At 38.4% G+C, this 18,735-nt stretch overlaps 3 protein-coding genes across 4 annotated transcripts in view; 2 read left to right on the forward strand and 1 right to left on the reverse strand.

Moving 5' to 3' along the window:
- The window catches only part of LOC139980000 (alpha-N-acetylgalactosamine-specific lectin-like), a 74,314-nt gene that overhangs the window by 44,650 nt on the left and 10,929 nt on the right, over nt 1-18,735 (reverse strand). The window contains exon 1 of one of the 2 annotated variants that reach the window (XM_071991348.1): nt 17,428-17,441. The exons of the other annotated variant lie outside the window; for it this stretch is intronic. Coding sequence (XP_071847449.1) covers nt 17,428-17,435 — 8 coding nt within the window. The 5' untranslated portion in view covers nt 17,436-17,441. Of the gene's footprint in view, nt 1-17,427; nt 17,442-18,735 lie in introns of those variants that run through there. 2 annotated transcript variants of the gene reach the window in all.
- On the forward strand, nt 135-8,558 carry LOC139979956 (sulfotransferase 1C3-like). The gene is made up of 7 exons (XM_071991226.1): nt 135-1,309; nt 2,781-2,978; nt 3,833-4,062; nt 5,016-5,145; nt 5,502-5,596; nt 6,931-7,120; nt 7,913-8,558. The coding sequence occupies exons 2-7, from the start codon at nt 2,813-2,815 to the stop codon at nt 8,020-8,022; spliced, it is 921 nt and encodes a 306-aa protein (XP_071847327.1). The 5' UTR covers nt 135-1,309; nt 2,781-2,812; the 3' UTR covers nt 8,023-8,558.
- Nucleotides 10,996-18,434, forward strand: LOC139979935 (sulfotransferase 1B1-like). The gene is made up of 7 exons (XM_071991190.1): nt 10,996-11,143; nt 12,145-12,392; nt 13,609-13,838; nt 15,201-15,327; nt 15,529-15,623; nt 16,551-16,740; nt 17,520-18,434. The coding sequence occupies exons 2-7, from the start codon at nt 12,218-12,220 to the stop codon at nt 17,627-17,629; spliced, it is 927 nt and encodes a 308-aa protein (XP_071847291.1). The 5' UTR covers nt 10,996-11,143; nt 12,145-12,217; the 3' UTR covers nt 17,630-18,434.

Consider the following 18,735-nt stretch of genomic DNA (forward strand, 5'->3'; position numbering starts at 1 on the left):
TAACTTGGCAACTGACCGCTGATTTTCGTCTGAAGATTCAAGTTCTCATCATGCAGCACCTTACGCAGTGGCGTCACCAGACTTTTCAGTCTGGGGGGGGGGCACAGGGGGGCACCTGCATTTGATGAGGGACACTTAGGTGGATACGGATCGCCGTCCTGGGGAGGGGTCTAAGGGGAGGGGTGCCCCCTCCCCTTTGGAAAATTTTCGCATACGGAGGATGTGCTAGATGCAAAATGGTGCCACATTTGATGCTAAATTCGATCTGAAGATATCTTCAGAAATTGCTATTTTTGAGGTAATGATTTTAACAACGCGCAGAATTTTGCAGAGGATATGAACCACATGCTGTTGATATTATGCCTAACCCTATCAATAGAACCTACATTTGTTGAATGAATATGTGCCTGACCCCCGACTCCTTTCTTGTCCTTCTCGTTTTCTCCCATTATCTATTAAGATGTAACAGGTTCCAGCATCGTTATTGGCTCCTATCAGGGATCTCACCATGCAATCCAAAGTTTGATCACACATCGAGTATGGCTCAGTATGCAGGTGTGAACATTCCCCATTTTTTCCTACAAGCATCTGACCTCAAATGACCTCTGCATCCCCTACGCAACACGGTTAATATATGGGTCCACAAATATAGAATTGAAGAAAATTCGAATTACTGTGCTTCTTTGTCCTTATGAACTCAGATGATGGGAGTTGAATATAACAAAAAATAAATATATTTTTTTACCAACCCAAATATCAGATGGGGGCACTCGGGGGCACTAGGTTTTCGGGGGGGGGGAACGTGCCCCCTGGCCCCCCTGGCCCCCCTTGGCGACGCCACTGACCTTACGATGGCAAGTTTGGAGTAAAAGGAGCTAGAGTTTATGCCCCAACATATTGCGGATGTATAATAGACACACGCACACCCATACACGCAAGCATCCACATAATCCCAAAAAGACAGCTTTTAGTCCACTCCCAGATGTAGACTTCAGATTGTTTCAGTCAGGCTTACAAAACAGTGTTTAAAAAGCGATACGGTATACGAAGGGGTACCAGGGCGACTCCAAAAGGCACTTACCATGCAGCGACCGTACTACGGGCTCTATGGTGTGCACTTGGCCTTTTGAGCTTTTGTTAAAAGATTTTGATTCAGGTCAGCAACGTTGTATTGTTAGGCTGCAGGTGAAGTATACTATAATTGCGTGACAACACCGTACCGCAGTCTTTGACCATATATTGTGGATGTGTGATCATTGTCCAGAGTGTGTGTTGTGTTCTTTTGGGGAGCAGATCCAGAATAATATCGGTAAGATTTCATGTTTTTAAGTATTAAAGATAAAATACTCTCTTTTAAAAGCAGTTCCTCTGTCATCTGTCTTCTCCGTAAGTATATTGGCTTACAACACACAAAGAGTTATCAATTTCACAATTATTATTTTTAAAACCAGACAGCCATTACACAGCATATGCTATACATAGATATTTGTTTTGACCAATTGAAGAGGTTCAATGATACGTAGAATATATAACTTGGTATACCGATAGTACATTGGTATATATATATATATGGTATATATATGGTGTATATATATGGTATATATATGGTGTATATATATATGGTGTATATATATGGTATATATATGGTATATATATATGGTATATATATATGGTATATATGGTATATGGTATATATATGGTATATATATGGTATATATATGGTATATATATGGTGTATATATGGTGTATATATGGTATATATATGGTGTATATATATATATATATATATATATATATATATATATATATATATATATATATATATATATATATATATATATGGGATGGAAATTGTTAATCTCTCTATTTTTGTGATAGACAAGTTTTGCAGGTCTGTTCTGGAAAGTAGAGAATAATCAAAATTGTAAATATGTAAAAGTCTAGTCGCGAAAATGTCGGCAAGTCTTTACTGAAGCCGGGAAAGAATTCACAAGTGGACCGGGAAGGCAAAGGGCATGCATGTTCCCGAAATAACTTGCAAAAGAATTATTTTCATCCAGGCGTGCTGCCGCCGTGGCACTGATGACAATTATAACACCTCTCCAATAATCATTTGGTTCGCCCCTCTTCCCGGCCCCATGCATATCAAGGCTAGGCTGGGTCTTTGTCAAATAAGTTCGGTGTCAGGGGCTCAACCCCTTCTTTTGTACTGGACGGGAATGAGGGGGAGGGCGAGGAGAGTGAGCTAAGATGCAAAGTCGTTGAGAAGAAGGTTGTCCCCTCCAATTTGAGAAATATCGGTGAAATGGGGTGGTGCTTAGATGCAAAACTGATGGTGCTTTATGTTCCAACTTTTGAAACAATGTGGAAGAAGAAACATGACTCTTTTAAGTTGTACCTCATATATATGTTATATATTTTGTACTTTAAACAAGGAATTATTGTAACATTCTGTCTGAGGGGGTTGAACCCCTGATTTAACCCCCCCCCCCCAGAAGTATGTGCACTTGTGCCTCTGTTTGCTACTATAAATTGACTGACGTGGTCCTTTTTTTTTGCTCAGTTGGAAAGCAATTGGGATACTTTAACAAGCCGACATAGAGACTTAGACGATTTAGATTACTTTTAAAAAGTGATTCCATGGCATTTGATCTTACCCTATTACACACAGTTTATTTCGCCGATGAGAGTTGAATTATTAGTAAAAAATTATTTATTTAAAATATAACCAAAAGGGTCCCAAGTAAGTGGTGTCTCTTTGCCTTTTCATTTCATTTTAGGAAACTAATACCGGAAACATCAAAAGAGAAATATGGAGATACTAAAGGGCATGAAGTCTCCGCTAGAAATGATAAATTACGAGCTTGAGTACGAAGGCGTTTGGTTCCCTCCGGTGGTTCGACCTCATTGTCTTGAAAAATTAAAAACTTTTGAAGTGAGGGAAGATGATCTCATTCTAGCGACGTATCCAAAAAGTGGTAAGTTTCGAATCTTCATCAAAGAATTAGTAACACACCAGGACCCTCGATATGGGTGGGTATGGGTGTGGGGTGTGGGGTGTGGTGGGAGGGAGGGGTTAGGGGCGAGCTAGCAATTCCAAGACTGATTTTCACAGTATGGATTTTCACACAGGTGTGTGTGGAGTCGCTATAGACAGCAATCCCAACACAAGTCTTGTAAACAGTTATCTGACACTTCCCTGCCTCATAACCTCAAGCCTGCATGTATCGGGTCCTGCTTATATATAAGAAAATTACAGATTAAAAAGTATACAGTAATAATTTTAAGAAAAATCATCATTCTACAGGTTCTACAAACAAGTCGGAAAATGTTTGCGTTTTATATTCCTTGCCAATGTTTTGAGCCATTTGTTGACTTTCTCAGTTTACACTTGGAAAAGAAGGAATCCTGCTAATGTCATATGTTTACGACGATCTCACCGTGATAAATGTGAAACGTCACATTGAAAGCTATGCCCGACCACTAACTAAAGAATGCTTAAAATTGAGTGCATTTGCTACTTTGAAGGTGGCCACATATTTTAACGTGCATGATCATGAATTGTTAATTGTCAACAACTCTGTAACTGGACGACATACATTAATCTTGGAGTGACTCGAACACGGGACCTTATGATGGAAAGGCACCGGCGTTAACCACTGAGCTAACACTCCCTGAGTCTAGGGTTTCTTGGGTGTCTAGGTACGTGCATATGAGTCTAGGGTGCACGATCATGTATTCTGTCTGGTGTATTTGGAAGCAATGCTGACGACCTATAATTTATAAGTTTGTGGCATTAAAAACTCTCTTTTTAACCACATTTCATAAAAAGGTACCCATTGGATGAAGGAGGTGATACTTCTTATGCAACACGATGGTCACGTGGACAAGATCGGGCGAGAAACCGACCTCACCAAAAATCTTGCCATGTCCTTCGTATTGCCTCAAGATACGAAGCGATGTATTTTGGAAGAAATAGCTGCAAGCCCTTCTCCTCGGTTTTATCTGACGCATTTACCAGTTCAACTACTCCCGCCGCAGGTCTGGACTAAGAAGCCAAAGGTATATAGGTCAGCCATTTTCAACTGATTAACGAACGTCACGTAATGGTTGACATTGACCAGCAAAACTGTGCTTTTTTGATGGATCGAGGCAGTGTGCACAAATTAAACGAGACCACCACTTCATCTATCATGTAAATATCGTTAACAACGTGATTTTGTTCGACAAATCAGGTTGTTGCTACAAATCACGTTGTGAACGATATTTACATGGTTGTTGCTACAATTCAAGACGATGTTAACGATATGTACATGGTTGTTGCTTCAAATCGAATATTGACCTTTTCGCGTTCCATAGTTAAACCATCATACTTTGTGTTCATTGAGCACTGAATACAAGATACAAGAATGGTGACAGAAAATGGGTAAGGGACTATTAGCCAATCAAATCGCGGGAAATTTAGGGAAACATCATTGGCTATATTTAGCATGAAAATCTCTGTGACAGAAATGTTGTTAGTTCTGCACGGAAGCAACTTGCGGTTGATTGTTATGACTTTATTTCGTTTCACAAAATCATCTGTAGGATTGGTAGTCATTTTGAGAAGGGGTTTTGGAGAAAAAATAATGATGTTCGTTCTCAATGTGTTTTGTTACAACAACGGAACTTTAGATGGCAACGAAAGTGTAGACATCAACGTGAGTTTAGACATCAACGTAAGTCTAGACATCAACGAACAAGAGCAACATGGTAAAGTAGCAGCAACAACGTCAGATTAGACAACAACAAACTTAGTTTAAACAACAAAATAATTTGCCCTTTTCGCGTACCATAAATAGCCCCCACCCCCTCCCCCACCTCCACCCCCACTTTCCTCCTCACTGCAAATAATATTACGAACAAACGCTCCCGAAAGTAGTGGCAAACTCCATTTTGTACAGTTCAATTTTTACATACATGCAGGCGTCTTTCTTATCCAATCTTTTGCGATATTTTTTTTTACCGTTGAACAGATTGTCCACCTGACAAGGGACCCTAAAGACGCATGTTCATCGATGTACCGTTTCTTAAACTCGTTGGCAAGAGCAACCAACACTACTGTGTCATTGGAGTTGGTTTACAACCATTCCTTCTCCGAGAAAGGTATAATGTCGACAGAAGTTTAACACATAGCAGGCAAACTGGTTTTTACTCCTCCCGTTTATGTCATTTCATTAACAAAAAGCATAATAACATTTCTTTAATTATCCACTCCGCCACTATTCCCCTGCCCCCACCTGCCCAGTTCAATGATAAATATGTGAACAACCAGTACTTAAATCATATCCTCTAATTGTAAAGTGATTTTATGTGATATGAAAGCAACATAACAGGGGTTAGAAGACACTGAATGAAGACAAATATCGAGGAAGTCAAACCTGTCCTCATTAGTTTATTATTATTCCTTTTAGGTTTTAGTTCTTAGTTTTTAATTTTGTTTATGCTTTGCCTTCTTACAGCCCATTTCGGTAACTGGTTTGACCATGCCTTGGGCTACTGGAATCACAGAGACGACGATAATGTACTATTCCTAACATATGAGGAAATGAAGACGGTAATCACATTACTTGAACATTTAATGCTGTGGTTTATAAAAATATGAAATATTTAAATGCAAATATCGGCTTTCGTCCTTACAACATCTGCGGAAGTAACATAAGAACACGAGCTTTTAACGGAATAGTGCATGGAGTTTCTATCAAAGTATAGTAGAATGCGCCCTTACGCAACGGCACTATAATATCAGTGTACATGAAACTCAACGCTAGCAAATATATACTTTACTTGAACAAATGTAATTGGTGGTACCGAGATGCAGTGGCGGCACCAAGGGAGGGGAACATTTACCAGTCAAGATGTTTTACCCATTCCCAGCCCCCACCCCCAACCCTTCCAGTTGGCTGAAACTCATTCCAATGAAAATAGAATTTCTATAATATATTTCATTTCTTAGCTTAAAATCTCTACAAAGGCGAATGATAACTATCTAAAAGGGTCGCAGGTTCTGGGGCACTGTACTCCAAGCTGATAACAATGTACGGTTGTAATTAAGCATCAAATTGCAGCCTTTGTTGTCTTAGTTAAGTCACTGCAAGTCGATCTCAAAATCAATCCACATCACTCTTGAAAATGGTGAATGTACGACCCTGGTTGTATGGACTTAATGTTTTGTTGTAATATTGAATTTCATGTAAAATTTCAAATATTGATAAATTAAAATTTGGTTTCCCGATGAAGCTTGGAGTGAGGTAGGATGTGTTCCACAGACCCCGGATAAAATATCCCATGATGTGCACTTTATACAGGTGCGTTTCTGCCCCACCCCAACTGTTTCAGCCCCAGAATTCTCCCACATTTGAATTTCTGGTGCCGCCGCTGCCGAGATGTATAAACTTTAAGAAATTGTAGATGCAAATGGTGCTATCTTTGGCGAAGCTTTGAACTAATATATTTTGGGGTGCTGTAGCATGGTACCCTCTGATTGATACCCGGGCGGACCCCCCTCCCTCCCATCCGTGTAGTACGCCCACTGCTCTCCACACTGTCATAGTTAATGTACCCAGGCTTACCTTAGTTATAGTTTTTAGATTAAAAAAAAAAGAAATGAAACCATCTTAAGTATAAGTCAACATTCATAGTACCGACTTGGACATTACGAACAATTGCTTATCTTATTTTAATTCAAATTTCCATTTCTATGAACTTTTCAATAGATGGATCACTGCACAAAAGATTTACCAAATAGTGTAACAGTAACGTAAAGCAATCTAGAGAAGAAGAAAAAAAGTCGGAATTTCGTGATAAAAAAGAAAAGAAAGTTGTAGCATCTTCTTTGACCTCCAAAGTAGCCATTGAGCTTTTTTATCTTTTTTGTTTGAATAACAATAGGATTTACGGTCTGTTATAAGACGTCTGGAGAAATTTCTTGGATTAACGATAACTTCAGAAGGAATGGAAAGGATAATCGAACATGCAAGTGTAGAAGGAATGAAGAAAACATTCGCTAAGATCGAAGAGGAAAATGAGAATGGCAAGATGTATACCAGAGCGTTCGGTCTAATGCCATATATGCAGAAAGGTGACAGTTATAAATTTAAAAACAAAACTAATCAGCTTAAATATGCTAAAACTATTGAAAGCGGCTTTAAGGTTTAACTTTTGCAGTGACGTCAAATCCTCATCAGGTCCTCGTGCCTAAATATTAGTGATATTCGTCGTTCCAAAAATGATGATAATTATATAAAAAAAACTTGTTTCTTAACTGCTTTTTAACGACATGCAAACCTTGGGTCAACTTAGGCAATTTTAGACCCCTTTAGGCCTCCCAGGGGCAGCGTACAAAAATTGTTTACTACTGAGTAAAGATGTTTGTTTACAAGTGGCAAAAACTTCAGGCTCTGATAGCAAAAAATCTGCGCTGTCATGGTACGGAAAATTGATGGTGCCATAAAAGGCCAACTTGTCAACTAACCAGCGATGGGTAGCGTTTAGCTAGTGAGAACTTCTATCAAGACTCAGAGACCAGATTACTTTTGTGATTAAGTGTGTAAGTCAATAGGGCATTTAATTGGCGTATATGCTACCTTACATATGAGGAACTGCCCTGATGTTCTCTGTATTAGACTAAGTAGTTCAGCCACTTAAACTGATGAGCCCCATATGATGATATCTGACATTTTCGGCTGATTCAACATGATAGCAGTGCATGATATCAAAATTAATCTGGACCTAAATTCCTCCTTTATGAGATGGAGTTGTTGTAGTTAAAACTACCTGAACAAAATGGACGTAAAAATGAAATGCATGCCAGAAAAAGAGGAGTGTGTGGGGCAAGCATATATAACGGTAATCATTCCGTTTATTTTCATAGGTGTTTCTGGTGGATGGAAAGAGCTCTTTACTGACGAACAGAGAGATGAATGTGACAAAATGATGAAAGAGAAATTAGCTGGGACAGGCTTGGACGTACATTATCATTGATTAAACCATTCATGTAATTAATACTCACTCTTATTTGGTTTGTACTGAGATTCGAACTTATTCGAGGTTAAGTTAATTTCAAGAGTTTATAAAAATTCTCCTAACAACAGAACAATATATATATGATGGGCTCCCTTTCGATACATAACGAAGCCTGATCGGTTCCGTTGTATCTCGATATGACGGGACCTTGCTCATGGTTGTGCTGAAGAAGTCAACTGTTGTTTGAAAATAAGGGTGTATTATTCTATATCAACCCAAACGTGCCATGGAGTGCTTTATAGGATACAGCAAACCGCTGAGTATGATAAAGATATTTTGCAACATTTAGAAGAGAGTAACATGTGTGCTTTACGTTGTTTATTGTAGTGGATTTGTTTGAAATCTGGTATAGGCCCTAATAACACACTTGAAGTATTGAGTACAACATTAAATGTTACGAATACAAGTACAACTCATCCCGAGTAAGAGTACAAGGCGCTAAGCATGATATGTGTGTGTATATATATATATATATATATGTATATATATACATATGTATAGGCCTATATACATATATATATATATATATATTTACATATGTATATATATATATATTTATACATATATATATATATATATTTATACATATAAATATATATATGTATATATATATATATATATGTATAAATTTTTATACCTCTAGGTATCACGGTAACTGCTGCATAACGTAATGCAAAATTATTTTAATTATAATTAACTACTCTAATATTATGTTATTACTATATAGTTATTATAACTTTATACCCATATAATTTAAAGGTCCGTATGGCCATGGAATTCTGAGTACAATTTGAGATTGAACACGAATCCGTGCAACCCCCAACCCCTACCCCACCCCCACAGTGGCCCAGCCTGGTTACGGCCTTTAAGTACTGAAATAAAAAAGTGTACAACTATAAGTTGAAGTATTGTTATGTCGTTTGTTTATGATCACGTTCAGATATATTACATTGTCACAGCTTTATTATTATTATTATCATTAAGAAGTACATTGTCTGTACGAACAGACAAGCAAACCGACACTAGACAATCACATTAGTCAAAAGAAAAGCGACAACTAGTATACTAGTCCCATTTGCAGTCATATATTCCTACATGTAGCCACAACCACTAAACATGTATAAAAACAGCAAACCAACTCAATTGTGTCCTCCTCGGAGCTATGGCTAAACGAAATTTCGGTAAACCTAGTTTGACCTCTAACCTTGGTCATTCTATTCTAGTGGTCTGCGAGACCATGGGCGGCGATCCGTACTTCAGAGTGGGGGGGATATGACCTTGTTGACTATCTAAGCGTAGCGCCACCATGAGTTGGCGCGAAGCGTACAAGAAAATTTTGGGATTTACAAACCCTCTAGATGGCCGGAAACGGCACTTCCCGAGGTTTCCAAGCGGCATATACCCAACTTTTAAATAGGGATATCATGTCCGAAATATCTTATAATCAGGATCCAAAATACTTTTTTTTTAATATCGGGTGTTATTTTGGGAAAATTGCCCCTGTCAATCTTGTTTCAGGCACTACGTTAGAATGTTCGAGAGCTCTTTTCTATTATTCCATGAAGAAAATGGCCTCATGCAGGCTATTATAGGCCTATACACATACAATACACAATTAAACATAGTTACATTCCTAGGTACCGATTGCTAGGGCATCCAGGTAAAACGTGTATTAAGCATTACCCTGGTAACATGAGATTCTCAGCGGTTCGATGGAACATACATGTACGTGTGTAGGCCTACTATAGGGCCTATATGAATACTATGAGGGTGCATATATGTACTATATCAATACGGTGGGCGCAATAATACATTTTGTTGTTATAGGGCCAATGAAGCCTACAGTCAACTATTCTTGCTTTATAAAGACGGTTTATTTGAAAATATCGCACTGCGTTTATGGTAGGTGAGAAATGAAGCTAAAAAAGAGCCGTACATTCACGATGATGCATATAAAGGCATGAAAATATTCTTATCCCGGCATTTGGTGGGGGGGATATGGTGTGTTACATCCCCTCCACCCATTTTCATGGGGGGGGTATATCCCCCTCCCCCCCAGGATCGCCGCCCATGTGCGAGACGCATGTTTCCAACGGAGGGCTCCTTGCAACTTTCTTACCGCGGTTTAACACTAGCATCGGTAAAACCTTTCAGTTAGGTTTACTTGACGAATCCGCAATTTATTCAATTGAACTTTGACCTCATTTACTACGATAACCACATATTTAGCATATATTCATGATCCAATGATATTTGTGAAGATTGGAAATCTATTGCAGATATCCCCTTTGAATTATAGCAAAAATGCACTGATCGCTTCATTTCGCAACTGACCGCTGATTTTCGTTCTGAAGATTCAAGTTCTCATCACGCAGCACCTTACGACCAAGTTTGAAGTAAAAGGAGCTAGAGTTTATGACCCAACATTGCGGATGTTTAATAGACACACGCATACACACACGCACGCACGCACACACACGCACGCAAGCACACACAGAATCCCAAGAAGACAGCTTTTAGTCCACTCCCAGATGTAGACTTCCGATGATCTCAACCGATTCGCACAGATATTACAGTAACTACTGTAAAATCTTAAGGTTCTGTACTACAGTAAATGCTGGACTGTGCTGAAAGATCTGATAATTCGGTAGCATGTGCTATTAAGATTACAGTAAGAACTGTGGTCTGTGGATATGCGTAATCCCAACAAATCCCAACAACTGAATTAGTTGGAATTACACATATCCTCAGTTCTTACTGTAATCCTAATAGCACATGCTACTGATTTATATCACACTCCAGTTTTTACTTTAGTTCGGTATACGAAGGGTACCAGGGAGACTAAAAAAAACGCACTTACCAGCGACCGTACTTCGGCTCGCTAGCGTGCACTTGGCCCTTTGAGCTTTTGGTAACTGATTTTGATTTCTAGGTCAGCAACGCATTCCTGTATTGTTCGGCTGCATGGGAAGTAAACTGTAATCGCGTGAGAACATTGCAGTCATTTGTCACACATTGTGTATGTGTGATATACAGAGTAAGTGTTTCTTGGAGGGCTAGCAGATCCAGAATAATATCGGTAAGATTTCATGTTTTTAAAAGTCAAGGTAAAATACGCTCTTTAAAAGCAAAATGTATTTTCACCAATTAAGATCAAGTTGATGTTAACGACAAGAATGATTGCATAAGCTATTAAGATAAAATAGACTTCCAAAACTATCCTCGTTATGGCTTTATGATCTACCACTGAATTGATGCTTTGTAAAATTTCCATTTGTTTCAAAGGAATCGTTTTGTACTGCATTGGAGAACTCGGTGGGGCGGGAAAAGGGAGGGTGGTGGGAGATTGGGGAGGACTAGGAACATGATTTGGGAATTAAAAATAATAATGTAAAAATATGTCCGACAATAAATTATTATGGGGTTTGACGTGATAACTTTCCTCAAAAACTCTTCACAACTTGAGGCAAAATCGTGTCAAGTGATTTAGTCATTTTTCCCAGGCTGACATGTAGCCAAAACAAAAAGTGTCTCTGTTTTCAGACGAACAAAATAAATTCTGAAAAATAAACGACGCAACTTTACCATTTATCATCAAAGTGGATCCAATAAAGAGGCCACATTTACACCTAGGCCTTTATAGGCCTATATTCTTTATAAGCGCATCAAATGTTAAATATTGATTTGTATAGTAAAACTATACTATACTATATATATATATATGTATATATATATATATATATATATATATATATATATATATATATATATATATATATATATATATATATAAAAATTACGTTAATATTTTAGGTTCAAAATATGAAGAAAAAAGACCCAAAGAGAAAGTGAAATGGTTCAAATGTTAACTGTATATTAGCATTTATGACATCATTTATCAAATGGCATCTCACGGACATGAACTTTAAGCTAATCTCATCTGTTTCTCTGTAATATAAGCTATACTAATGATGGTTGGGCTTTTTGTCCCCTTTATGTTATAATATGGAGGTAAGCGTGTAAGTCTAACATATGAGCGGTAAGGATCTTTTATTAGTTCGTTCCTTATCATACATACAGACGGTAATCCTCCGGTGAGACCATTCGGATTAACAACCCTGAAGTGAAATTACACAAAGTAGTTGAAAGAAACATGGTCGAATTAAAGGTACCAGATTTTATGAAAGATTCCCATGCCATTTTTAGCAACGTGGTTGAGTATGAAGGTGTTTGTTTCCCGGCAGTCGCAAGACCTCATATTCTGAAACAACTTAAGACATTTGAGGTCCGAGAAGATGACCTCATCTTAGCAACGTATCCAAAGTGCGGTAAGTTTTTATAATCACTCTTATAAAATTCTACAAAAAAATGAAGAAATCACTCCTTGATTAGACCACCTATACCTCTTGGGGGATGGGGGGGGGGGCAGGGCTCAGTCCTCCTCGAACACTGGCAGACAATATTACATAAAATTGTCTCGTGTATACATTATACATAACATATAACATATTATAAGCGATAAAACCTAAACAGTCGAACATTCTTCAACATTGTTTCAAAAGTTGCAAAATATAGCACCTTTTTACATACAAGCACCGTCCATTTTAACAATTTTCAAAGGGTAAAAGACACCCCATTCCTCTTCCATTCAAAATCTAAGCCCCCCGCCCCCCCCCCCCCCCCCCCTCATACAGTACACAACAATGTATAGGGTATAAGGTTAGACATGGTCAGGTGCGTAGACGAAACTAGTAGTATTCAGTCGTATAGTAATAGCTAGAGTTTATTGAATGCACAGAAGCCAAACATGGTTTCTTTACTTAGACAAGGGCATATCAAATACGGACTGTGGACTCTAATAACCAGAGGCACTTTATACATAGGCATCATATGATTTATTAAAGGGTCCTAAGTAAAATTTATTGTTCCATTGACTTACCAATTAAGCTTGTCACGATCAAAGGTCTTCGAATGATTGACAGAAACTTTGTAAGTGGCATATCCTACTATTCATGCATTTATTATTTGGCCTATCATGGCAATTACCAATTTACCGTTAAAACTAGTTTTGAGATAGAAGAGGTAAAACCCTTGCCATGACGTATATCGGCTTTCGTTGCGGAATCACTTCATTTCATGGTGAATTTCCAAAAGACTTTAACCACCTTCAAGTAAGCAACCTTCATCAAAACAAAATTTCTCAAAGTCTTAAGGGCGAGGGATGCTCCACCCCTATAGACCACTTCCCCAAACACAAGTTCGGAAAGAAACCGTCTGGGTCCTCCTAAACAACCCCTCCAGATTCGCCCAGAGTCTCACATATACCAATTCGAAATTCCATCAGGCGTCCCTGAATCCTCCAATTTTTGTTGGCACCACCGGGATTTTATTTCATTTTTTAACTTATAATTTTGTTAGCATCCAAGCATAGAAATAACCAAGGTAACTGCCAATGCAGCTGCATGGCGAGATCATTGATTTTAGCGTTCGGATATCAAAACATTGCATGGAATTGACTGTATGTAATTCATTTCAATTTTTTAGGGACCCATTGGATGATGGAGGTAATATTTTTGATGCAGCATGACGGTCACGTTGATAAAATACCACGTAATGTCAACCCGGCCTTACATGGTGGATTATCTTTCGGAGTACCCCCTGATATGAAGCGGTCGGTAATGGAAAGTCTTGCAACTCAGCCATCCCCCAGATTTTATATCACCCATTTACCAAGCCAGCTTCTCCCACCGCAAGTCTGGACGAAGAAACCCAAGGTACTGAATGGAGACGCAAAAAGTATCGTTTTGTCCAGAGTGGAATAAAAATTTTCTTAGAATAAACTTTCATATAACGTATATCCATGTAAAGTATTTATCCATCAAAGTTTACATAATGGATTTTTTCTTTACACAACCTACGCACTCTTTGTCTGATCTTAGTATCATGGTGATATTCTGATGAACCATGTCTAGTAGCCAGTCTCTACTTTGATTATGTCTATGTTATAAGGTATAGTATGCGGTGCGTTACCGTTCCTTTATCGGTCGAGTATGGTAAGGACGGATTAATATTGGCCTTAACTCTTTTTGGGGCGATTAATCCGTCCGTTTGTTAGTTTTTTTAATTATCGCTTCCGCTGCAGTAGCCGAGGCTGGGTTTTCACGTCGCGTGCCCAAACCACTGAAAATCGAGAGCAGGGGCAGCGGAAGAGGGTTTAATCGGTATGAGGAGGGGGGGGGGGGGGAGGTGGCAATATGAACGTCGAGGGAAGTAGGACATGTGACTTTGCATTGAAGGATCAGAGTTAAAGTTACCTCAACATTTACTAACGATATTGGACCCTCTGTGCATTCCCTTTTACAAATTACTGTGTTTTTCTTTTTTGGGTCAACAATAGGCACTTTTTAGGTAAATTTTCTTAATTGTTAAACAATAGGCCACTTTATGGGTAAATGGAAAATCATCATATTTTAAACGAAAAAGGATACTTGATACTAACCAGAAAAGGCGCACTTTAAGATAAGGTTTTCACCAAGGTGGCGGCATATTCCCTATTTGCCCTGGTTAGGCCGCCCCGTTACAGGTAGTGACTGGGTTTACTCCAGTATTATATGAACCATTCCGTGAAACATGATTCTCAATTAACAGGAGTGAAATGGTGCTATCATCAATGGTCTTAAATACACGCTGACTAATCATATGGTGACGTCACGGTATTAATATATTGGGATAATTAAATGAATATGGCGTCATAAACTCCGAGGGGTTAGTCTACAGCGTGGGAGTTTATGTGACTTCTTGACACCACCTACACCCAACCCCTCCCCTCTTATGTGTTAAAATTCAGTAAAAATGTATTTAACAACGGGACAGGGTATTATACAGAACGGAACACGTTTTACCCTTACCTTTTTGTCACCGGGAATCTTTAATCTGTCCTATTGAACCCATCTTTTCCTGCCTCTAAAGAAAAAAGACGGAACGAGGGGTAATTACGTGGTGCCCTAACACGGATGACTTGTGCCACTAGCATTGAAACAGAAATGCCTGCTATTTGTTCCAAATGCCCGACATTTTGGATCCAGTTTTGGAGTATCTAACGGCTTTCTTTTGGGGTGGGACCTTTTTATCCTCAGGTCGTTTACGTGACTAGAAATCCCAAGGATGCATGTAACTCTTTGTTTCGATTCGCTAATGCTAATCCTATGAACAAAGAACCTATTCCATGGGAAAAGATATACCAAAATTTCATGTCTGAAAGAGGTAAGTTTTTTCCCCTTCTTTTTACTATGATTTTAGCCTATATAGTGAACACACACGTTTATATCAGCGCATGTTTTTGTTGTTGACTTCATGACACATGTAAAGACAAATAACTTCCGCAGTCGAATAAAAAAAATACTCTGCAAACCCTTTTATCAAAAGTTATATAGACGATTTCGTTTTCACATTTTTCGTTTATAGCTGTTTTTGGAAATTGGTTTGACCACACTTTGGCATACTGGGAACATCGCAATGACGAAAACGTTTGCTTCGTCACATTTGAAGAGATGAAAAAGGTAACATTTTCAATCATTAAGTATAGATTACGTTTTCCAGATAAACAATATTTGGCTCTTATGTGTATTTATCTGAAGAAATATCTAATATAGATTGCTAAAATGGTCTAAAGGGCTTGCTGTCTCAAAAATTTACCACACGTTTGGAATATCTATGTGCCTGATTTATTTGATACTTTTCTTTGTGTTGGAGACTTAAGAGTCGTAAACTGAACAAGGCAAACTTAGTTACTGACGACTGACAACACTTCTATTTCTTTAATTTGAAATGCAGTGCGCCCTATTTGATCTGGATTTGAAAATTTGATCTGCATTTGAAACTTGACCTGGATTTGAAACTTGATCTGGATTTGAAATTGATCCCGATTTGAAACTTGATATGGATTTGAAATTTGATCTGGATTTGAAATTTGATCTGGATTTGAAATTTGATCTGGATTTGAAATTTGATCTGGATTTGAAATTGATCCCGATTTGACACTTGCTATGGATTTGACACTTGATATGGATTTGAAATCTGATCTGGATTTGAAACTTGATCAAGATTTGAAAATTGATATGGATTAGAAATTTGATCTGGATTTGAAAGTTGATCAAGATTTGAAAGTTGATCTGGATTTAAAAATTGATTTGGATTTGAAAATTGATATGGATTAGAGCCGAATCAAAGATAACTTCACATTTACAACAATGAGCTGTCATAATATCTCTTTCTCAACTCGGAGTGGAGTCCGCAGACCACAAGGAGCAAAGGTTTTTTTCGAAGATGGCTTGAATTATTATCGTTCGAATGTTTCTTTTTTTGTTTGTCTATGACAAAACAAGACAGTAATAATTTCGTCTAAGATAATCCTTTCATATCATGACAATATCAAACAATTTGTATAGTTTATTCATGGACATCAATATCTATACCATCTATTTTAGGATATTCGCTCTGTAATAAGGCGATTGGAAAAATTCCTCGGAGTAACCGTGACCGACGATGGGTTAGAGAGAATTGTTGAGCATTGCAGCTTGGAGGGAATGAAGAAGACCTACGCGAAAGTAGAAGCTGCTAGTCCGGACGGAGTCCATTACACTAGGGCGTTTGGTCAAATTCCGTTCCTTCAGAAAGGTAATGATTTGTGCAACGGTGCAGGTGTGGGACTATCGAAGGCGGTCAAAACTTATATCGGTATATAGTTAACAGTTCTGTTCTCGTGATATATGATGAAAGATGGGTGAATACAGGTAATGTTTCTGTATTGCCCACCTATAGTACACACTTAATGTATGGACTAGACATTAACAACGGTGTGTGGAAGGAAGGTTGGTTGGTTGGAGGGAGGGGCGGGGGTTGGTGGGGGTGTTGACGGGTGGATGAAAGATAGTCAAGAGGTGAACGAATACAGTAAATGGGCGGTAGAAGGTAATCTGGATGAATAATGAAGGCATCCATTATTTATTTATTTATTTTTTGGGGGGGGGGGCATTATTTTAATCCCCGATTTACCATCCTTCATGAAGAATCTAAACAGTCGCAAGTGAAATATAGAAACATTAAAAACTGTACCTCGGTTATAGCTACTCCATTATGAAGCATCTGTTACAATGCTCAAATTGATTATTTCCGAATGGATTTCTAAACCTCTGAACTTATATGCTAATATAGTTTGCACTTAAGTACAATACCGTACAAGAAAAACTTAAGTAAATGCAATTGAGGTTAAATAATATGATATTCTTCTTAATTAAAATGATATTCTACTTAAGCTGAATAAATTTAGCTTAAATACATGGAGAAAGTTTTACTTCTACCTACTGAGCCATGTTCCGTAGTCTTGTATAGATATGTGCGTATTGTCATAGTGTTACTTTGATTATAACATTCGTGTGGTTTGGTTACTCTCACAGGCGTTTCTGGGGGATGGAAAGCTCTATTTACTGACGAGCAGAGAGACGCTGTCGACAACATGGTCAAAGAAAGATTAGCTGGAACTGGTCTCGATGCCATTTACAACTAGACATCTTTTGACAAGACTAGCTTGAAACTTAATTTTTGAATATTCCATAATTGTTTTTTCGATGTTAAATAAACTATGCCATGTCCTTCGTATTGCCTCAAGATGGAAGCGATGTATTTCGGAAGAAATGGCTGCAAGTCCTTCTCCTCGGTTTTATCTGACGCATTTACCAGTTGAACTACTCCCGCCGCAGGTCTGGACTAAGAAACCAAAGGTATATAGGTCAGCCACTTTCAACTGATTATCGAACGTCACGTAACGGTTGACACTGACCAGCAAACTGTGCTTTATTGATGGATCGAGGCAATGTGCACATATGTATATGTATATATACATATGTATTAATATAAACATCAACACAGCAGGAAAATTCCACTTCACGTCCGGCTACGTCCTATTGGGACTCATCAGGCGAAGGTTGGAATCGAACCCGGACCTTTGTTTCACAGACCGAAGTCAATAACACTCAACCTTGATTCTACTGGTGTGTGAATACGTATATCAACTGGCTTATATATGATTGCACAGAGTGCACCCCCTGGTGCTTTGCATCTGTCAATTTACAATTACCAATTGTCAATTACCACGTTATATAGGCAAGCCAAGCCGTAAGTAAGAAATGAATGTGTAGCAAGTGGTTTGACAGATATATAACCAGGGGTGCACCCTGTACCATTACATAGACCAATTTGAGAATGAAGAAAAACCCCGTGCATTAGTTTGCATGGAATGCCAGCACCCCCTACCCCACATTGCCCCAGTCTGGTTACGGCCTTTGCACAAATAAACAAGTATATAACTATAAGTTGAAGCATTGTTGTATCGTTTGTTTATGATCATGTTCAGATATGTTACATTTTCCACGTGATTATTATTTCATTTCACACCCAGGGTTCTGCCGCTGCCGGTCGGCGCCGGTCGGGCCCGACCAGCACGCTGAATTACCGACCGCCACAATCTGCCTGAGTGACTTTTCCGACCGGCACTTATTTTCGATAGGAACTCCAAAAAAACAGCTCCATAGCCGGAGGGTCGAACGTACAGAAACAATCTGTTTGAGACTAGGGGAAATCCAGTTCATAACTGTTCAAATTCAAAATATCCAA

The sequence above is a fragment of the Apostichopus japonicus genome, chromosome 2 (assembly GCF_037975245.1).
Source record: "Apostichopus japonicus isolate 1M-3 chromosome 2, ASM3797524v1, whole genome shotgun sequence".
NCBI classification, from domain to species: domain Eukaryota; kingdom Metazoa; phylum Echinodermata; class Holothuroidea; order Aspidochirotida; family Stichopodidae; genus Apostichopus; species Apostichopus japonicus.